This window comes from Castor canadensis, chromosome 13 (assembly GCF_047511655.1).
Source record: "Castor canadensis chromosome 13, mCasCan1.hap1v2, whole genome shotgun sequence".
Taxonomy (NCBI): domain Eukaryota; kingdom Metazoa; phylum Chordata; class Mammalia; order Rodentia; family Castoridae; genus Castor; species Castor canadensis.
This window is the reverse complement of record NC_133398.1, coordinates 122,784,247-122,806,429: the sequence shown is the minus strand read 5'-3', so window position 1 is coordinate 122,806,429 and position 22,183 is coordinate 122,784,247. Positions and strand designations below refer to the sequence as shown.

General features: G+C 56.1%; 1 protein-coding gene across 8 annotated transcripts in view; it reads right to left on the bottom strand.

The window, feature by feature from the left end:
• Positions 1–483: 483 nt before the first annotated feature.
• The window catches only part of Phf2 (PHD finger protein 2), an 88,497-nt gene continuing 66,797 nt past the window's right edge, over positions 484–22,183 (bottom strand). For 4 of the 8 annotated variants that reach the window (XM_074052524.1, XM_020186551.2, XM_074052526.1 and 1 more), the window contains exons 6-22: positions 21,263–21,449; positions 20,188–20,350; positions 19,160–19,247; positions 18,622–18,728; positions 18,044–18,135; positions 16,983–17,072; positions 16,085–16,453; positions 15,061–15,180; positions 14,522–14,637; positions 12,310–12,488; positions 12,117–12,187; positions 11,091–11,254; positions 7,502–7,776; positions 5,272–5,367; positions 4,585–4,694; positions 3,218–3,632; positions 484–2,514 (exon numbers count right to left, since the gene is read on the bottom strand). In XM_074052524.1, the coding sequence (XP_073908625.1) occupies positions 2,426–2,514; positions 3,218–3,632; positions 4,585–4,694; positions 5,272–5,367; positions 7,502–7,776; positions 11,091–11,254; positions 12,117–12,187; positions 12,310–12,488; positions 14,522–14,637; positions 15,061–15,180; positions 16,085–16,453; positions 16,983–17,072; positions 18,044–18,135; positions 18,622–18,728; positions 19,160–19,247; positions 20,188–20,350; positions 21,263–21,449 (2,731 nt within the window). In that variant the 3' untranslated portion in view covers positions 484–2,425. The remainder of the gene's footprint in view (positions 2,515–3,217; positions 3,633–4,584; positions 4,695–5,271; positions 5,368–7,501; positions 7,777–11,090; positions 11,255–12,116; positions 12,188–12,309; positions 12,489–14,521; positions 14,638–15,060; positions 15,181–16,084; positions 16,454–16,982; positions 17,073–18,043; positions 18,136–18,621; positions 18,729–19,159; positions 19,248–20,187; positions 20,351–21,262; positions 21,450–22,183) is intronic. The other 4 variants (XM_074052525.1, XM_020186570.2, XM_020186586.2 and 1 more) reach the window with 2 other exon arrangements.

Below are 22,183 nucleotides of genomic sequence, written 5' to 3'. Positions count from 1 at the left end.
TCACCAGGTGAAACCCATGAGCATACGGACCTGGGATCCACACAGGGACTTGCTTAGCGGGAGTGGCCGGAGGTCAGGCCACTCTCCAGGCACTGCTGGAGGCCCCAAGCGTCGCTGTCATCAGCCCCCACACGCAGTGTCACCCTGTGCCGCCCCACCACGGCACCGTCCCTGTCCTGTCACTTCAGAGTGCCACTGACAGGACAGGGCTGGTCCTGTGGGTTTGTTGTGTGCAGCCCAGTACGCAGGAAGGCTCAACAGACCACCAGAGTGTAGGGTTGGGTCTGCCGCCCTGAGGGCCCAGGAGCTCTTCTCCCTACTCCTGCCAGCCAGCTGGGGACATGGACACGGGCGGCTTCTGGAAACATGCCAAACTCTCCCTGCACACACTGGTGGCCAAGACCTAAGTGGGGGACAGACCCCCCGCAACTGCGATGCCAGCTGCTGAGGACCGTGAATGAGGTAGAAATGACACAGACATGATTCTGTACAAAACCTGAAATATTTTTACTTTTTTTTTTTCTTAAAACTTTGGTCTAAGTAGTCTTAGACCTCATGGACTCGATACAAGAGTAATATGAATTGGGAAATAAAACACTTTAATAGCCACGATAAACTTTGTTAGAAATGTACATGTTGCCAAAATAATAATAAAATTAAAAAGAGAGAGGGAGAGAGAGAGAGAGAAAGAGAGAGAGAGAACAGCTTGATGCCCGGGTTAGATTATATAAATGGTCACAGGACAGGGGAAAGGAAACTTTAAAAACACCAGTCTGAGTAGCCTGGGGCCGTGAGACTCCCCCGCCCGGCCGCGGGCCCTGGGGACGGTGGTGTCCCTGCTCACAGTACGTGGGAGCTTATAAGGCCTCCAACCAAGCTGCCTCTCCTCATGAACAAAACACGCAGGGGATGGGCGTATAAACAAAGCTCGTAAGAAATGTACAAATATAAAAAGCTACAAACATTAATAAATTACAGCATCACAAAACACAGAAACACTTCACAAGGTGCTAGTAAAATAACTGAATCCCCGCCCGTCGTCATACAAGAAGGAAACAAAGAGCTGGTATGAGAGTTGAAGACTCGTCTTCGAAACGTGTCTGAAAACAGATGTCCTGTGTGCTGTTGGCTTCTGTAGAGACAGAGTATAAGGCTCTCTTGTTTTTCAGCCACTTGTTTTTCAGGCAATACCTTAGTTCCTAAAAGAAAAATAAGAGTAAGAATAATAACAACAGGAAAGAAGGACAAAGGAAAATGTAACCCAACTGTCCGTCAGAGTCGGCAAAAAACTCGTAGAAAGGTTAATGAAGGACCCTATAGAAAGAAATTCCTAGATACTTTTACTCTTATAAAAAAGAAGTCATTTAAAAAGCTATTTACACGCTACATTCTATGAAAAATATGCCTCAGGAAATACATCTAAAATTAAAATACAGGATTGCCTGAGAAACAAACCCAGCCCCTTGGTGTCAGTGGGCAGACACACACCATCCAGGGGTAGCCCACGCTCATGCGCCACGGGCCCACACCGTGAGCAGACAAGTGCCTGTCCGTGCGTGCTCAAGCCACCTGGCCACCACCCGCTCTGCGATCTCAGGGCAGGGGGCCTTGGCTGAGAAGTGCTTCTCCAGAGTGTGGCCAGCAGAGCTGGACAGGGCCCTTCCATGTGGCTTGGCCTGGGTCCCCTGGACCCCAAGGTGTGGCTGAGCCCTCACCCTTCCCTGGGGAACTCCCCGATGGCTCCTCCAACCCACTGACTCCCCGACCCAGCTGCTGATCCTAGCCTCCCAGAGAGGTGTCTCTGGGCATTCAGAGAGTTAACACCCACTGCCCAGCCTGCCACCTGCCAGATGGGGAGCTCGGGGCAGACCTCTCCTTGACCGCTGAGTGCTCTGCGGAACTGTCTGAGAATCACTCGGGAAGAGATGGGAAGGGGGCACATAAATATCCCACGTGCTCCTCCTCATTCTGTGTTCTTTGCCTTGTTTTAAGCCTTTGGAGGCTACCAGCCTGTGGCCAGCTCAGACTCTGGGGGCTGGCGAGCATTGGCTCACTCCACCTTCCTTGAAGGACTCATGATCCCAGCAGAGCTGCAAAGACCCTGCAATCAAACCCACGCTCTGTGGTGCCTGGAGGCTGTCCTGAAACTGGAATGGTCCTCAAACTGGTAGGGCCGCTTTTCAGAAACTGGTCACTCTAAGCAATTTGAGAAAGGACGTCCATATTCAAAACGAGGGACGGCCACTCTCAGCTCACTCCGCCTGCTCAAGGGACAGACGCTCTTTTGGGGGGAGTGGTGGCTGGGAGGAGGTGAGGCCCTCCCTGGGTGAGGCAGCTGGCCACCCTCCTTGGGGTGGGGCGCTGATGTTTTAGCGGGGCTCCGGGGGGTCCTGAGCAGAGCAGAAGGATCCTGGCTTTCCAGACTTTAAAGGAGCAGTTTTCCATTCCGGTGAATTTTCAAAATTTTTCCAAGCCTCTGCTTCGCGGTGGCCATGCCCTTTTTTGTCCGTTTTCCTGTGGGGTGGGGGTGGGGGACACAGAAAAGAAGGAGTGAGATGGCAAAGAAAGCAGAACGTGGGGTGGACTCCCACAGACACTGACCGGCAGCTCGCAACCGCCTCATCCCAGTGCCCAGCTTGGAGGCTGCTGCATCTGCAATGGACTCGGCTCAGAGCAGCGTTATCAGGACGTGAGGCCACGCTGGACCCCACCCCCTGGCAACAAGGCCATCTCAAGCCACTGCCAGCGCCAGGCCTTTCCCACAGCCAGCGTGCAGGCTGCTGGGGACCAGGAAGGCCCAACAGTTAGCAGAAGCTGGAGATGGATGGCAAGGGACTTGGCTGGCCATTACAGGCGAACCCACACAGAGGAGCCAGCACCCGGGACCTGGCTCATCTCGGGTGGGTTGCTCCCGGCCCCACCCTCAGCAAATGGCTGACCACATACAGACTCCCTGTCAGACCCTCAGCTGAGGACCTCAACCAGATGCACAATGATCAGAGAACCCCTCCAGGTCCCCATCTCCTAAGTGTCAGAGGCTACTGTCTTCACACGGTGACTGGGCCCAGCCAGCTGCAAACACTTGTGTGAAGTGCAGTCGGGCGCGCAGCTGTTTGGACGGGGACTAACTCAGACCCCAGTATCGGGACCAAGGACAGGATCTGAGAGTCTGGGGCCTCCTGAGGGCCTGGTAGTGGGTCAGGCAGGGCCTGGGTACCTTTGGCAGCAGTGTTGTTGTTGGGGGATGACGCAGAAGGCCGTCTCTGTGTGAGAAAGACTCCGGGGGCCATGGGCTGGGAGGTGCGGCCAGCCTGGGTCCCTGCAAAGGCGCCAGCTGCTGTGTACTCATGGTCGGCCAGGCTACTGCTGTGTGACTCAGGTGGGGGCTCAGGCGAGCTGCCCTCCTGTGAAGCCTGGCTACTGGCTGTGCTGGTAGAGGCCGGGGTGGTGGAGGCCGGGGTGGTAGAGGCCGGCGTGGTGGAGGCTGGCGTGGTGGAGGCAGAGGTGCTGCCTGTGGAGGCGGAGGCGGAAGCGGAGGCGGAGGCGGAGGTGGAGGTGGAGGTGGGGGCAGAGGCAGTGTTAGAAGGCAGCTTCCTTTTGGTGCTCTTCTTCTTCCGGCTTTTTTGTTCCTCCTTTGAACAAAGCATGCAGGCAGGTTACCCACAGAGCAGCCTCAAGTACACACCCTGCTTGGCCATCAGAGTGGTGGGCAGCCAGCATGGCCTCCACCCAGATGCAAGCCATGGAAAAAGCTCAGACCTTGGAAATGGTGGAGCGCTGTGGTCAAGAGGTCTCTGCCATGATACTGGGGAGCAGAAAGGGCCACTGTAAACCTGTCCGACAGCACTGGGCTCCCCAGTCTGGGAGCTAAGCCCTCAGGTGCATCTGTGCCAAGCAGCAGAGGACTCAGGGCTGAAACCTGAGCTGCCCTCAGACACGGGCTGCACCGAGATGTGACACTGGTGCTGGGCACCTGTGGTACGTATATGGTCACTTGGCGGCTGGGTGCATGGACAGGCCACACCATGCTGGCACCCCACGCTGAGCTGGAAGGTTCTGGAAGGTTATTCACTTTCATCCCATGAGCTTCTTTGGGTACCCAGATGCTGTGGGGCCTGGGGCAGGGGGCACCTGGAGTCCTGGGCTGAAAGGAGCTGGAGGTAGCCAACAAGATTGGAAGAGAAGAGAATATGGAGACAGGCCACCAGCTCTTGACCGTGAGAACAAACTGAGAATGCCAGTTCCCTGAGGAGACAGAGGGCCCCCACTCAGGGGTGTCAAAGGTGGGAAGAGGGGTGTGGAGCCTTCTGGGTCTCCCTCTGCACTCCAGAGCAGCCCCGCCGCAGAAAGAGGCACCTGCCTGGGGTAAGGGGCCCAGGTTGTCACTCCTGGCTCCTCTATCCCCCAGTCAGAATTGGGGCCAGGAGAAATGGGCCACTCCATCATCTAATGACCTCAAGCCAGACGGCCTTTAGTCCAGAAGGTCAGCACATAGGACCAAGATATGGTGGTGCTGGGGAGGTCAGCGCAGGTGAAGGCAATGGCGTTCTGGCCTCAGTGAGGATCCCCTCAACCCCTCCTCACCTGCTGGGACAACTTAGCCGCAGCGGCTGCCAGCCCGGTCTCGATGGAGGCCACTCTGGTCCCCTCACGCACAGGCCTGTCCTGCCTCGGCACTGATGGGCCGACCCTTGCTGTGGAAAAGAAGGACCAGCCCCTCAGCTTCCAGCCACAGCCTACCCACCCCTCGTACCCCAGCCCATCCAAGTGTCTGGGGAACCCTAACCACCTGGTTCCCTGGGTAGGAAGCCATATCACAACACAAGGGGTGGGTGCCCCACCGGGATGTTCACAAGGCAGAGCCTGGGGACCCAGCAAGCTGGGAGCAGACAGCCTGGCTGCTGTAGGGTCTCATGGAAGGTAGACACGACCCCCATCCCACTGGCCACCCCAGCAGGTATCCCTCAGCCACCATAAAGGAGGTACCACCAGGTAAAAGGTGCCCGTCACACAACTACTCATTGAGGAAGGCACTAGAGAGGAGGGACTGGCCCAAGGGGGAGGCTTGTGAGTGGAGTCTGGGCTTGGGGTCCTGAGACATGAGGCAGAGCCCCAGTTGTGCTCCTCTAAGCAGCTGATCCACTCCGGACAGGACATGCAGCATGTGCATGGGCACAGAGCTGAGCCCATCCTCAGTGGCACAGAGATGACAGATGATGAGGATACAGCTGCCCTCAACAGGCGTCAGGGTCCCCACCTCCACAACACTACCTGTGGGGCTGTAGGGAGCATCGTCCGAGCCTTTCCTCTTCTTTGACCGAGACTTGAAGACAGGGTTGTCTTCGTCAGACTCCAGTGAGGGGTAAACTGAGGGAGGCAGAGGGAGGACAGGCCCCTGAGCCTCCAGGTGCAGTGGTGCAGCAGGGGCTGTGGTGGCCAGCAGACCTTCCTGACTGGTGGTGGCACCAGGCCTGTTCTAGGCCTGCCGTGCAGTGGAAACTACACAGCACAGGGCTCTAACCCAACCCACCAGGGCCGCCTCAGTCTGCCTGGAGCCCGAAACCCCTTACCTCTCAGGACCACCAGCCTGAACTGTTCCCAGAGCCCAAGACCCTGAAGGCCCACCGTGGAGGAACGGGGCCAAGTTCCCTAGGGTATCCAGTGCCCAGGGGAGAAATACTCAGGCTCCAGGAATGGTGTATTAGGTGAAATCTTAGCTGTTATCCAAGAAGACGATAATAAAGGTCCAGGGAGCTGGGTGGGTTCTGAAGCCCCACCAAGAACTGTCCAGTGTGTCTTGGGGTGCTGCACAGGAGCAGAGGTGGCAGTGGGAGTTGCCCTGACATGGTAACTTGCTGGTGGCCCCTGCACTGCGGTCTCCAAGGGCTGTTGAGGAAGCTCTAGGACCATAATTTTGGAGGCAGCAGCAGGAGCCTGATGCTCCACACCCCGAAAAAGTGCAGAAAACAGTAGTTCACTTTGCTGTCAGTCTCTTTGTCAAACCAGATCGTGGACCCTGCCTTGAGGCTCAAATCTGTCCACCAGATGTGGGGCAGGGCCTGCTTCCCCCACGGGAGCCGCCAACTCACAGAGGTCCAGCTCGGCAAAACCCCGGCCTCTGGCCATTAGCACAGGTGTTAAAAAAGGGTGTGAACTACGCCAAGGCATGCCCTGCCTGGGAGCAGTGAGCCTGGCCAGTACACTGTGCCCTGCCTGGGAGCAGTGAGCCTGGCCAGTACACTGTGCCCTGCCTGGGAGCAGTGAGCCTGGCCAGTACACTGTGTCCTGCCTGGGAGCAGTGAGCCTGGCCAGTACACTGTGCCCTGCCTGGGAGCAGTGAGCCTGGCCAGTACACTGTGCCCTGCCTGGGAGCAGTGAGCCTGGCCAGTACACTGTGCCCTGCCTGGGAGCAGTGAGCCTGGCCAGTACACTGTGCCCTGCCTGGGAGCAGTGAGCCTGGCCAGTACACTGTGCCCTGCCTGGGAGCAGTGAGCCTGGCCAGTACACTGTGCCCTGCCTGGGAGCAGTGAGCCTGGCCAGTACACTGTGCCCTGCCTGGGAGCAGTGAGCCTGGCCAGTACACTGTGCCCTGCCTGGGAGCAGTGAGCCTGGCCAGTACACTGTGCCAGTGTGCTGGGACATCCCGAGGTGGGGGCAGGCCCTTGCCCTCAGGTCCTCTACTGTGTCTGAACACGGCTCATCTAGAGCCTGGCCTGATCCACACCAGTTGGTCTGGTAGAAAGCGGAGGTCTATTCCCACGGCACAGGTCAGAGCCACATCCAGTGCCTGATTCACTGTCTGACCTCAGGTGTGGCCACAGGGTCACCTTGGGCCTCACTTTCTGCATCTCACAGTTGAAACCTGCCAAGCAGGTCCTCAGAAAGCTAAATACAGAGACCTGTGACCCTGACTATGCCCTCCTAGGAACACAGCCAAAGGGCAGAGGGCAGAGGTCCATAAAGCAACCTGTGCACGTGTGCACACACCTGTGCAGCACTGTTCACAGCAACCAAGAACCCAAGGGCCCTTCAAAGACTGTGTGGATAAACAGCACAGGCTGCATCACAGGATGGCATAACAAAAGAAGGGAACTATGGCACAATGCCACGATGTGGGTGAACCTTGAGGACTTTCTGCTGAGTGAAATAAACCAGCTATGAAAGGTCACATATTCTTCTATCCGTTGACATAGAATGTCCAGGTAAATTCATAGGACTTAAAGCACATTATGGGTTGCCAGGGACTGAGAAAGAGGGGATGGGGCGTGACTGTTAATGGGGACAGGGTTTCCTTTGGGGGGGGCAGATAAGACGTTCTGAAATTGAAATTGACCATGGCTACGGTTGCGTACAGCTCTAAAGATACCAAATTAAGGATTTTTATGGTCTCTGCATTACATCTCAAAGCAAACAGGGGCCAGGCTCCCAGTGGGCACAGCCCCCAGGTTCTGCCTGCCGTGGGCTCTGGCCCCACTGCCCCTCCCCCAGCGGCAATGCTCACCATAGTCGGAGTCCTTGAAGCAGGCGTCCAAGTGGTCCTGCTCCTCCTCATAGTCATCCAGGTCCACACTGTTCTTGGCGGCCCTCTTCAACAGCCGCTTGCCCGTGCTCTTGCCTCCGCCCCCGTTCTTCCGGGCACCATGGGCCGACAGCGAAGCGCCCTTGGGCTGGCCAGCACCCCACGTGGTCTGCAGGCAGGAGTCAGAGGCCTGGAGGTTGGCCATGGACAGCATTCCCTGAATGGCCTCCTGTGTGCTGGGGGAGGCAGGGGGCTGGCTGCGGACACAGAGGGAGGCATTTCATTCAGCAGTGGCCCTTGGCCCATAGCCCAGGGTACACAAGACCACCGCCCTCAGCCCAGGGCACTTGAACCAGAGCTATAAGCTTGAAGCTCACAGCCCATAGACCACTGCAGCCTCCAGCCCATGGGCTACAAAACACCTCGCCCAGGAGGCCAGCAGAGGGCACAGAGTGGCGTGGGCTGAAAACTTCCCCATGGAAAAAGCTAGGCAGCCCCCTCTGCTCATCTGGACACACTCCAGGGAGGGCAGGAGGCCTTTTGACAGCGATGGTTTGGAAGGCCCAGGTCTAGCATGATCACGCACGAGACTCTCTACCTTAGACTTGGCCAGCACACTCAGCTTCCTGTCCTCCTGCCAGCTCCGCACACCTCTTGGGTCACCCTGTGCTAACTCTGACCACAGCCCTAGGCAGGGGCACCACCAGGACCGGCCACACCTGTCACTGCGCCTGAGTGGTCATGGGGCTAAACCAGAGGCACGCAGAATTCCCACTGCATCAGTGTCATCCTTTCCCCTGATGTCCTCATTCTCTATCGCCTACCCCGCCACACCCAGATATTTGGAACACTGTTGAAGCATGTGGCATTTTAGCCACCAAGAGAAGAGGGTGGGTTAAGAGATGTGACAAGCCCAGGACCAGAATACTAACTGCAAGTGGCCATGCAGGCACACAGGCACTGTGCAGACCCCTGTGCCCTTCTGCATATGGGCTCATGCACCCACTGGAGATGGCACATGTGTGAGATGAAAAAGAAGAGGTGAGCTGGGCATGGTGGTACATGCCTGTAATCCCAGCACATGGGTCACAAGTTTGAGGTCAGCCTGGGCTACATAGAAAGAGTCTGTCTCAATTTAAAAAAAGAAAAAGAAGGGGAGGCTGAGGCAGTGATGCCCAGGCTATCCAGCCCAGGCTGATAAGACAGGGAAAGCTACTGCAAGAAGCAAGAGGGTTCCAGAGGCTGAGCCCTGTGGAGGGGGAAAGGAGATGGAGCTGCCGCCAGTGAGCACAGACCATCCTGGAGCTGGCCATACAAACTAGGATGAGAGCTGTCCTCAAGGGACCGTGCTGGAGGCTAGCTGAGGATCCCATAGATTCACAGGGAACTTTCTCTGACTGAGCCCAGGGAGAAGGGGTCGGTCACTCTTTTTCACAGTCCTTCACAAAAGCTGCTTCTCAGGCCAAAGTCACAGCAAAGGAAAACCAATGGTCAGCAGTGATGAGCTCCAGGGAAGGCGTTGTCGGGAGCTGCCCCAATGAAGCCCTGCCCTGTACCATCTGCGCTGTTTGGGCCATGGTGCTGCAGGCCAGCTGCCCTGCTTGCCACCATCCTGAGCAGGAGCAGGCCACCAACAAAGGCAATAGCTCACCTTGCACTCTGCACTAGGCCCTCCCCTGCCCCCAACCCAAGCCATGGGGGGAAGCCAGGACACCCACTAGGAGGGTGCCCCCACTGGCACCTGTGTGGAGGTGAGCTGCCCACCTGTGCCATCTGGCTGACCCCAGAGGGTGAAGACCGCACGCCCAGCGGCCTGGCTGTCTACGAGGTCGCTGGTGAATCAATGAGCAAAGTTTAAGCAGTCAGCATGGAAAATAATACTTTAATCCTCCAATTATCATACCAAAATCCCCTCTTCTTCCCCCAGCGGTAAATACCAAGCAAACCGTCCACAAGAAATTAACATATTTTCCTCCATTTTCTTCAGCTGTATTTTCCAAACGGCCCGTACTTAAAACAGAGCAAATGGACCATCAAAAACTGACCTACACTCCAAATGGGAGACTTTGAGAAAGGAACTGCCTGCGGCAGGCTTGGGAGGGGGAGATTGGGGGGACAGCCTCGGAGGCCCTGGCAGGCACGTGTGCGCACATGTGTGAGGACACACTCGGCGTCTGCAGGGTGTGCTCCCCAGAGATGGGATGCAGAGGCAGGAGCTGCTCTGGGCTTCTCATTAGCAGATGGGCTGCCCCTCCTGAACTCAGACACAAAACCTCCTCACAGATGCCCCCCCATCTGTGTCCCTATTTCTATACCTCTCCAGAGTTCCTTCTCTATAGCACCTAAGACAAGGCTTAGCTCTCAGCTCTGTCTGAGTGCTGATCTCATCATCATCATCCTGGGTGGCCTTGGGCTCATCCCGTCCCTGGCCTCCCAGGCTTCTCCTTGGAGGTCACAGGGAGACCAAGATGTCAGGGGACCAAGATGTCGGGGGACCTCAGGTGAGATCAGTCATGAAGGTGTCTAGTGCATGCTTCCTCTCAGGAGACAGGCATCCCCCAGAGGGCTGTGTGGGGCCCCAAGGCAGGGCCACAGCCTCCAGTGAGGAGGGTGGCAGTGGGCAGGGGGAGCGGGGGGAGAGCACAGTAGGGAGATGCAGCCAGCCTGCTTCATAGCTCCTCTCCACAGGAGGACAGAACAGAAACCACCTCATAGCAAGAAAGAAATCTGTACCCCAAGGCCCTGCGGTCCCTTGCAGTCAGGCTTCACTCCTATGAAAAGAAAGCACCCACAGCTGGCTGGCTGTGAATGTAACACCACATGAAAAACAGTAATTTATGAAATAAAATACAGCCAACTGACTCTTTTCAATCAAGTCCTTACTCCACCTCACTGGAACCCTCTGGCATCCAAGAGCAAGTCTGATCTGGTCTCCACCTGCCCAAGCAGCTCTCAGGGCTGGGTTGAGGGGCCAGTAGCACAGAGACCAAGGGGTCAGATCTGGAGAACCAACCAAGCAGGCACCCAGTAGTCCCACAGCCCCTCCTTCCTCTGGACAAGGCATGACATCCCAATCCAGCAGCAGACATCACAAGCTAGCACCCCACAACCATTCAGGGACTCTAAGCTCAGGTTCCTGACTCAGGCAGATGAGAACCTGGGCCACTTCCAGCTGTGGTGACACCAGCAAGTTATCTAAGCTCTCTGAGTCTTAGTTTCCCCAACTGTGCAGTGGAAATTTTCAGCTGTCTTGAGACCAAGAGGACTGGGAAGGAATCGCCCCTCTCCACAGAGGCTGAAGCATCCACGTGTGTCCTACAGGGTGTTGGGTGGGGTGCAGGCTATGCCCCCTTGGCTATCTACCCCTTGGTCAGTGGCATATGTGAAAGTCCCACTAAGCTTTCCATGAGAAAAAGGAACGGTCAAGAGATCACAACCCAGAGTGACAACTTGTGACTCAGAGAATTTAACCGGGACCATCAAGAGAAACATGAACCCCAGCCCTTCAAGAAAATCCAGTTTTCTGGAATCTAAGACCCTGCGGGTGCCGCCCGGCACAGCTGGGGCCCACCTGTTGGGGGTGTACTCGAGCGCCCCGACCTCCTCACTGGCCTGCAGCAGGTCCAGGATGCCGGCTGCAGAGCTCCCGCTCTCCTTCTTGACTTTGGCGTTGCGGCTGGGCTTGGTGTCCGTGTCGATGTGCAGCGAGCCCTCATCTGAGGAGTCATCGCTCTGCTGTGCATGGACAAAGCAGCTGGTCAGGGCAGGAGTTTGGGGTGGGGGAAGTACTTTTTCCCATGAAGGAGAAAAATAAGTTCTAATGAGTCTTGTTCTTCTAAGGTACTGCTGGGCCTGACAGGAGCCCTGGTGCTGAGGAAGCAGCTGGTCAAATGCTTAGGGCAAACTTGAGTGCCAAGCTTCCCCAAGACCACAAAGGACCGAGCTGTCCTCACGCCTCACACTAATTTCACGGAAGAAGTCTGGCTCTCAGACACCTTTACACCAACAAAGTGAGAGCCAGTGTTTCACCTGGACACACAGAAGACATGTATCTGCTGTGACCAGAGGGGCGCAGCCTCCCCACCCCCACCCCAGGAACCCCAGGCCCTGGTAACAGCCTCAGATCCAGATGAGCTTCTCTGAAGGGTGGCTCCCAGGAAGCATGGGATCCCAGCAGGGCCCTCACTCCTTAAGACCACTGCATCACAGACTTGGACACAGCTTTAGAGGTCATCTTAGTTAGTCTGATATCCCCATAGCAGGTCCCCAGTCCCTAGCCTCCCAACCTGGGCAGGTCTTGTTGCATTGATTTCCCTTCCTTGCAGGGAAATAAATGCAACTGGGGAGCAGCTCTGCAATCCTGGTGGCCAAGGACTCAGGGAAGCATTCATTTCTCCGATGCCAACCCCACATCTGAGCCTAGCCCACGGCCCCCTCCTGAGAACACTGAGAAGAGGGCAGGGGAGAATGAACACCCCTTACCTCCTCAGCAGAAACAAACAGACCTTCCCACTGAGGGTCAAAGTCATGGAGTCACCCAGACAGAGTGGGGACCAACAGAGCAGGACACACAGAGCGGTCCCGGAAGGCAGCTCACCTTGTACACCGCTGAGTCCAGCTTTGGCTTTGTGACAGGCGTGGGAAGCACCTCCTTCTTGTCCAATAAGACTGAAAGCAGAGCAGACAGGAGTCCAGCAGGGGCCTTAGATGGAGCCAGCCACACACTGACCTCTTTTAGGGCCAGGCTGGGCCTTCCCCGAATCTCCTGCCCACATCCCCTCCCCACTCACAGGACAAGTCCCTTTTCGGGGCATTCTTCTTCCTCCTGATGGGAAACTCGTCGATCTTGAGTTCCCCGTCATCAGACACATACTCATACTCATCCCGTACGGGCTTGGCCTTGTCCTCCTTGAAGTTCTGCAAGGCCCCGAACACACCAGGGCTCGTGGGCGGCCTGAGAGCCTTGGAGCTAGAGCAGTAAAGAAGGGAGAGGGTTGGCCGGGCACCAGTGGCTCACGCCTGTAATCCTAGCTACTCAGGAGACAGAGATCAGAAGGATCGCAGTTCGAAGCCAGCCAGGGCAAACAGTTCACAAGCCCCTATCTCGAAAAACCTTTCACAAAAATAGGGCTGGTGGAGTGGCTCAAGGTGAAGGCCCCTGACTTTAAGCCCCAGTACCACAAAAAAAAAAAAAAAAAAAGAAAGAAAAAGGGAGAGGGTCAGCAGTGTCCCCACATCCCCCGAGATGGGTGGGTAGGTGGACCTCCCAGGGGACTTAGACCTGAGCATCCTCTTGAGGTCAAGCAGCTGGTGACAAGAGACCACACTGGGGCTGTAGGAAATCTCCGCAGAGTTAGTCTGGAAAAATAACTTCAGGGGCCAGACCACTATGCACATGAGCTGTCTAAGAAATATTGCGCGACAAGTCTCCCTGACAAGGCAAGACAGGACTGCGCCAGGCAAGAAGGCTCCTACATTCTCCACCTTTGAGCAGCTCTGGCCTGCGCCTCTCCAGGGGGCTTCAGGAAGGTTTTTCTCATGAGGAGAGACAGCAGGCCCAGGTAAAATGTTTGGAACTTCAAGCAGACATAGCTCCAATTCTTAGCAGAGTGAAATACGGACAGCACACCATAGCCACGAATGCCTCTGACACCTTTAGTGGCCGGGCCACAGAACACATCCACACATGCACACGTGGCTAGGGAGTCATACTTATTCAACGTTCTAGACTCCATTTTCTAAACTCTACTGCCCCATAAAAGAACCGACGTAACTGAAAGCTTCCTTGGGGCCCGGAATCAATGCTCCCAGTAAAGTTAAGTGACACATGCAAGGCCATCAAATCCTAACAGCAAGACGAGACTCAGGCAGGCTCTACCTCCTACTGAGCACCTGGGACCCCACCCCACCTCCTGCCCTTGCCAGGCTCTTTGCTGGCACCTGTTCCTGCTTCTCCACCACCCAGGAGGAGGCTTTCTCCTTCCATCTCTCAGACCAGAAAACTGAGACCCAGACAGGTCAAGACAGGTGGCCGCCTCTCTCATGGGGACCTATCTGACTCAGCAGGCAATGGGGACATCTCAGCAGGATATTCAGTGTGTTGCTGAGCCCAGGCAGACCTGACCACCTGCAGCTGGAACCAGGAGGCTTTCATGGCCCAATCAGCCCTCACCGCCTCACTCCTGTGCTGAGGCCTGCCTAGCTCCCAGTTGGCGCCCTCCAGCTCTTAGCTGAGTATCACCTCCTGCAAAAAGTCCCCGACTCCCAGATAGCCCAGGGCCTCAGCACCCAGGGGCCCACAAATCCTCTCCCATGACACCTATCACAGCCATCATTTTGGGTGGATTTATAAGATTACTGGGTTTACATTACTCCATGCCACTGGTCACTGGGATCAGAGAGCTGGGACCTGACCCCACTTATCTGCAGCACCAGCTCACAAAGTCACTCACTGCAGGCTGCACCCTCCCAGCCTACCTGCCTCTCCAGCCCACTCTGCACATGGAGCACAGTAGAAACAGAGACACGGCTCCCCTGGGGCCTGGGCCCTGACAAAGGTATGGCACACACAGAGATGCAGTGAGTGAGATCAGAGGCTGGGAGGGGAAAAGTCCACCCAGGGTATGTCAGCCAAAGGCTGTGAGTGTGCACAGTGTGATGTGTTTGTGCTCTGTGTGTGAGTGTGCACAGTGTGATGTGTTTGTGCTCTGTGTGTGTGTGTGTGTGTGTGTGTGTGTGTGCGCGCTATGTGTACAATATGGTATGTCTTGGTGTATATGCGGCTTGTGTGTATGTGATGTGAGTATGTGCATATCTCTATGTGGGGTGTTTGGGGGGTATATGGTGCAATAACATGTTTGTGTATGATGTGGGATAACTGTGTGGTGCAGGATGCATGCAATGTTTGTGTATGTGTGACGTGGGGTGCGTGCATGGTGTGGGGGACACGAGTGGAGTGTGGGATGCCTGCATGGCTGCCCTGTCACCCAAGCCCTCACATACCCCAGGAGTTTCTTGTTGGAGAAAGAAAAGGAGAACTTGTCCTTGTTTCCGGCCAGGGGTGACTTCTCCAACTTCTGTTCCTCCTCCATCTTCAGTAAGGAGTCAGGTTTGCTGTTCTGAAAGCAAGACCAGGGCTGTCCCTGAGCCCACCCTGAAGCAGGGGACCAGGACCCCAACCTATGGCAGTGGGCAGAGGCAGTGGCCAGGAACAGGCAGGGGAACGTCACTTGCAGCTACAACAGCTGCTTGGCCCCCCGGCCTGCAGGACCTGCCTTCAGATGCTGCCCAGATGCCATGGCATGGGAGCACAAACTAGAACTGGGGCAGTGAAAATGGTGAACAAAAATGCCATCCATATGGAGGGTGGCAAGCTGGGCCCCTGCACCCACGCTGTTCCACAGAGAGTGGCCCATGAGAGGCCACACACACACATGCCCTGGCACCACCTCCTAGGGTCAGGTAGACACACACCTACACACGCCTCCCAGGTTCACATCTCTGCCCAACTCACTGCACACATGCACATGCACACTTCTCACCTTGTACTTCCACTTGGCCTCTGACTTGCTCTTAGTTTGCTCACGGATTTCCAGCCTCTCTACATCATTCTGTGTGTGAACCGTGTCCTTGTTGGGAACACTCAGGGCACTCTTTGGGGCCTAGAAAACAGTTCAGTTCAGTTGTGATCCAAAGGCAGACATGGAAAGCAAGTAGGACTCCCTTGGGTCCCATTCATTCATCTACCTGTTCATCCACTCAACAGTGGTTACACCCAACCGTTCACTCATTCGTTCACCCATTTGCCCACCATCCACCCATCCATTCATTAGCCATTTCTTCATCCATCTGTTCATTCACTTATGCATGTCTACCCATTCTTCCGTCTGTTCGTTTGCCCATCCATTTGTTCATCCATTCTCAGCCCTCATGCAGAAAGACAGTCCCAATGTGTCCCACTGCAGTGCTGTGAGGACAGCCCCCCAAGCAGTGTGGGAGAGGAGTGGTAAAATGAGCTCCCCCTGGAAGGAGTTCACACTCAGTGGTGCTTGGTCTCAGGAGCTCAGGTTCCTGAAACCCAGACCTAGGACATGGGTCAAAGTGGGTCCCAGGGCTGGGCCCATCTCTCTCACTGTCCACACGTGGACAACCCTTCCTCTGCCCTCCAAATCCCTTTCCCCTTCACCAGCACTCCCTGCCCCAGGGACAGCTTCTTGGCCCCCTGGCAACCTCTGACCTGGCTGGGAAGACTAAGTAGGGTCAGCCCCTCATGGAAGACCTCTCTAGCTCTCCCATGTGCCACCCCTGCTACAGTTCAAACTGTTCCACCTCTCTGGGAGAACCTGCCAGGGCTCACAAGGGCACAGCCTGCCCACCTGGTGTCTGGGCTGGATGTGCAGGCCTGGGTGAGGAGCAGGCAGGGAAGCACGTTCACTGCCCCCACGGCAAGACTCCAGACCTCCACATTCTCTAGGAACCTCACCCCACAACTGCTGCCCCTTCCCGCCAAGCTAGAAGCCCTAGCAGGTGCCTCAGTGCCTAGGAGTGGTGGTGCGGCGGTCCCACCTTGCTCTTCTTGGGTGGCTCCATCTTGGTCAGCGCCTCCTTGGTGTGGGCCTCCAGCAGGTCCAAGTTGGGGATGGTGGGCGAGGCTGACTCCCGGCACTTCCTCCCTTTCTTCTTGCCTCCATCCTTGAGCTTCAGAGCTTTGGGGGCCTTCGAGGGCTTAGGGGACTTTGGGGACTTGGGGATTTTGGATGGCTTAGGCATCTTCACAGTCTTGGGAGTCTTTTTTTTAGACACTTTCTCCAGGAGGGATCGAGGGGGGGTGGCCTCAATGGGAGACGGAGGTTCTTCCTTCTCCCGGTCCCCATCACAGATCTCATCGGCGGAGGCGACGGCGTTCACTTCTGCTCGGATGACTTTGGAGGCGCTCTGGAGCGGGGAAAGAAGAGGGTCACATATGCGTTTTCCGTAGTTGAACGCATCCTCCCACACCAGAACTCGGGAGACCCTCACACCACAATGCAGGAGGTGTACGCAGCCCACACCGGCACGAAACCTGCTCATCGTATCTCATGCCATCATGTGATTCACTCACGCATCAGCCACACCATCAGGAGACATACTCACCCTGCCCTACACAACTGTACAGTACGCTCTTGATCTCCCAAACCAAAAGCCACCTGATGCCCTATGTCCCCCAGCTCTTCTGCCTGACCCAAGCACAGGAGGTTGCAGGGCTCTTTTTTCATGAAAGTGGGGACTCAGGGCTTGGATGCAGGAGGTCCCCTTCTCCCTCCCTCCATGCGCATAGCAGGAGCCCAGCCAGCTCATGCAAATGAGCTGCTCTGGGCAGGCACCTCTGAGTCATGCTGGATCCCAGGCCCAAAGACCACATACTGCACTTCTGCAGGACACCCTCGTCCCCAGGGGTCTGGCCGGGTGCCAAGGCATGGCCTACCTCACTGAGCCTGATCTCTCTGGCCAGGTCCTTGATGAGCTGCGAGGGTCTGAAGTGCTCAGGGAGTTCGTCCTCATGCTCCGCCAAAGCCTGTGGAGAGCAGGGTCAGCACCAGCTCTGGCCATTGCAGTTCAGCCCCTCCATACCTCTCCAGGCTATCCCTGCCTATCCAGCCAAGACCACGGCCACCCCAATGGCCATAGGGTGAGAGGCTGCCATGGAACAGAGCCTGGATGCATGGGGTCCTAGAACCTTGCCCAAGAAGGTAGATGCATCAGGTTTCAGGAAGATAGGGCCTCTCCTGACTAGGAGGGGCCCACCCCTTCTTCCTAGCTATTCAGTTGAAGGGAGGTGGGAGGGGCCCAAGACTGCCCCAGCCTTGAGGCCCAAGGGAGATGGTGCCGGCAGAATGGCCCTGGGAGGACTCTGACTGCTCTGCCCTCCAAACCCAGCCATGAGTGAGGTGTGCTGCTCATGAAGGTCCTCATGGACCCGTTTTACCCTCCCTGACCTGAGTGGGAACCCTCCTCTTTGAGGTGGTGAATGATCAGGGAGCTCTGAACAGCACTGGCCCCTAGGAGACAATGTCCCAAGACTGCATGAGGCTGAGCTAGATCCACCCCTCCTCTGTAGACTCAACTCAGGCAAAACAAAGGATATCCAAAACTGGCTCTTACATGCCCCAGCAGATAGATCAGTGCCATGGGGTCATAGAGAGAGCAAGTTGGATGGGGACTGCACCCATACCACAGAGTGTGGCTTCTGAGAGGGAGGGACTAAGAGAACCCCACCACTTCTGATCCAGGTCCAGATGCCTGGTCAATGGGCCAGCTGCTCTCCAGACCCCTCCCTCATGGAGCCCTGGACAGGGAACTTTTGAAACCTGCACCCATTGACCACACCGCTCAGGGTGTGTCAGTGACAGCAGTGGGTAGGTGACAGCTCTGGGCCAGTATGGGAAGACAACCACCTATCACCTGCTGAGTAGGGCACACCCTGGCCTTTGCTCCCACCATCACCCCCACACCCTCATCCAAGAACACAAGTGACCTGCTTCCTACCTGCTTCTTCGTCCATGACCTGAAAGCACCATTAAGAATTTTAGCTCCTTGGACTAAATGACAGGGTAACTGTCTCCCAGATTTGTGAGAACCTGGGGAAGAGACAGTAGGTTAGCCAGGTGAGCAACCCAGCCCCGCAAGAGGTCCAGGGATGCACAAGGGCCCCACCTCCCAGAAGCTTGTACCACAACCACCTGCCCAACTGCCAACGGTTCCTCTTGGAACCTGGGGTGCCCATCCATCTGGCCCTGCAAGGGGAAAACCAGCCCTTCTACCATTCTCGCCCTACTTGCCTCCCGCTTAGCTGGCAGGCCCCTGAGCAAGAGGTCTGCCTCCTCCCTCTGCCCAGTATCCCAGCACTGCTCTCATGCCAGGAGATGGGCCACAGGCCATGCCCACGGCCCTGCACACCTCCAGGTGCCTTTTATTCCCATCACAGGCTGTGTGTCCTGAGGGGATGTGATGAGGCCACACAAAGGCAACAAGCACCCAGAACAAGAGAGCGAGCCCAGTCCTGGGTGTGGCCGCCCTGCAGAGGAGGGCTGCAGGCTCAGTGCCTGACCCAGAGTGATAGGTACCTTTGAATGCCTCCAGCAGGTGCTTCCCCATGTACCAGCAGGCAGTTTCAAAGTTGGGAAACTGAGTCAAGCTGCCCAGTTTCAACCTTCTTTCCACTTCATATGCCCTGAAGCCACAGAAAAGCCATAGAAAAGAACCAATTAATCACTGCACAGAGCACCAAGCAGGCCATGCTAGAGGGTGAATCCAGGCCATGGCCAGCTCAGGTTTCCCCACTAGGCGCTACATGGCTGAGTGCACCAGGGCGGCATATCAGAGGGCTGCCTGGGTGGAGGCATTGGGCTAAGGAGTTCAATCAAAACCCAGAGGAGCAATGCATTCAATGACACCCAACCACTAGGCCGTCCAGTGCCAGCCCCTCAGGGGCCTCCCTCCCCTCTTACCACAAAGAGAACCAGCAAGGCTGACAGCGGTGCCCAGCGTCACCCACAGGTCAGGCCCAGGCAGGACCCAGGCCAGGCCAAGGTCATACCAACCCAGGTGGAGGGGGGCCTTGTCAGGGAGAAGCTTGAGGGCATATGGCACTGTGGCCACTACCTCATCTGCATCTCCACACTCAGGCTGTGGAGGAAATGTCCCGCGAAGGCCAGGCAGTCCACGGGGCTGAGCGTGGCATAAATCCAGCCTGGGAGAGACACACAGAGGTGAGCTAGCCTCCACCCTGCTCCCACACACTGCTGCCTATCCAGTTTCCTCCTGCCTATATGGCTCCAGGTCTTGTCAGCCTAGCCCCAGGACCACCCACCCTCGGAGAGGGTTGGAGGAGAGACCATGCCTGAGGTCAGTACAGACTGTTCAATCCAACTCTGTGACAAGCAGACAGGGGAAATGAGGTCCAGGAGCCAGGGGGCCATGCTCAGGCCACCCAAGGGCATCACCACAATAAAAATAATGACCCTAAGTCCAGAACTGCACAAGCAGGGGCAGCAAGAGACAGAGTTGGGCTGTGTTCTCCCTGGGAGCTGGGATTTTGTCCCTGGGTTATCCTCAGGGACAGACCCCAGGAAATCCATAGGTCATCACAAAACAACTGACTGTGAGGAAGCCAGGGAGGAAAGGAGGAGCCTTAGCAACTGCAAAAATTCAAAGGCTTAAAATTCAGTCAAACTGTAGACCGGTGCAATAGCTCATGCCTGTAATCTCAACTACTCAGAAGATCAGGAGGATCATGCAGTTCAAGGTCAGTCTGGGCAAAAAGTCAACAAGACCCCCATCTCAATCAGTAACCTGGGCACAGTGGTGTGGGCCTGGGACTCCACCTAGGGAATGAGAACTGATCTCCCATGCTGGGGCCTGGGCTGTAGACAGCCAGGCCATAAGGCTGCAGGGACCAGGCCGGCTGCACAAAACTGAGGCAGCCCTGCACTGACCAGAACAGGACCAGCACCAAATCTCATGCTGCTGTGGAGCCAACTGCTTGATCTTTCCACAGTGACTGGGCTGGGGCAGGTGGCCAGCCAGAGACACAAGGACACCAATGATAGAGATGCAGCACAGGGGAACAGAGCAGTGACCATGACAAGGGTCAGTGAGCCCAAGCCCGATGTCCCTGGAGCCCTGCTCACCTGAGGGGATGAAGAGGGTCTGGCCCTGCTTGACGGTGCACTTGTAACACTTGTCCACCTGGTCGGCAAAGAACATCTCGCTGTGGTTCGAGGCTGACCGCCACCGCTCATATAGGGAGATGTTGGCGGAGGCTGGCCGGATGAGATAGAAGATCTTCTCCCCCTGTGAGAGAGCCCATTGGCAGAGCCGCAATGCCAGGGAAGCAGGGGTAGAACCCACCCAATGCTGGGGACGCTGGGGCATGAGGGAGCACAGCCCATCACGTCGAGGGGCTGCTGGGAACCCGGTGATGGAGTCTGACTTAGAAAGCATCCTACCAAGCCCACCATGTCTCCCTACAATGCTGCTTTGCAATTCATAAAGTTTACCCCATGTGCCATTATTCTGTGGCACTCTAAATGGCATGTGTGTTTACCAAGGGATGAATAAATCTGAGAGCAGGCACCCAGCATGTTCTTGGCAGCTCCACTGTTGAGAGCTGCTGAGCCCCTAGGGCAGATTAAAGGATGGCTGCCATCTCCCAGACCCAGGCAGGATTCTGCACCCAGAGCAGTGAGGCCCTCATCCTCACGCACTGAGGGTCAAAGATGGCTAAGAGGACATGGAGGCGAATTGCTCAGGGCCTCATAGCCTCGACTGGCACCTGAGCCCACCACCCCAGCTCACACGCCAGGCAGTCTAGAGAAACATAGTTACCTTGCAGCTGGTTGAGCCCTAAGCTTAGGGCTTCCATTATTTGTGTCTCCCTTTTCTTCTGGCTTTCCTGTTTGTGCCCCAGCCTCGCTGGCTCCCTGTGACCTGGCTCTGACCAACCTCTTTCCAGAAAGTCTTCCCAATACCTGTCTCCCTTCCTCCTCTTCACCAGTGGCCTTACCCAGTTGTTAGAAAAAGGAGGCATGTGCACGTCACTGGTCCCTGACGCACCCTGACCAGTCTCCACAGACCTATCTCAGGGCCAGACATCCCAATGTCCCTCCTGTGGGAAACTTCCTGGCCACACGGAGGGACTGTAGTCTTCAGAGACGGGCGCCAGGCACGTCAAGGACGAGCTGAGCCCTGAGGGGTGCAGCTCACCTTAAGCACATGGTACCAGGCAGAGGCGCCCCCAGAGTCGATATGGAAGTCGGTATAGCTGTCCTTCACACAGATCAGGCAGTACTTGGTCACTTTAGGCTTGGCCAGCAATGCGTCATCAGGCCAGTAATTTTCTACCCAGGACAGCTTCTTCACAATGTCAGGTGGCTCCACGAAGCTGGACATTCTAGGGGCAGGAGAGGAAGAGTGGTCAGCAGTGATGGGACCTAATGCTTCCATTCTTATGTCCCCTGAGGTGGAAAGGGTGCTGTGAGGCATAGCCACACTCTTTCACTACCTGTGGGCCACATGGCATCACTCCCACTTCATAGATGTGCAAACTGAGGATTCTAGAACATGGAAAGAGCCCAGCTGCTGGGTGGAGCCTTGAAAGCCAGCAAGGCTGGTCTTCACACCCAGAGGAGGGGTGAGGGAAAGCCTGGGAACTGGCCAGCCCAGAGAGAGGACTCCATTTTGAGGGAACTGGAAAGTGGGTCATTGATATTAGCCTGTATTCTCAATACCGTGGCATCACAGAGCCCTAACAGTAAATATCTCTCACACACAGCCTGAATAAAAGTCACTGCTCACAAGAGCACAGAACAGGCAGCCCACGACTCCCAGCCACATCAGGTCACCGTCAAAGCCAGCTGAGTCATATTCAAGGAAGGTGGGGAAAGGCGAAGGCAGCCTATGATTTAGTGAAATGTTACTGTCCTGGATAAAATGTGAAAACCACCAAACTTGGCAGCCCCCGGGTGGTGACACTTCAGCCACCACAAAGAGCCAGGTCTTGGAGTTCTTGCAGCCTCGGACAAGATGAGGGCTCTTGTGTCTCAGTCTGAAACCTCTGTGGTGCCCTCACATCCTCGCTGTCTCTATTTGAAGGCCACACACACCCAGACAAGACGGGCTGCAGTG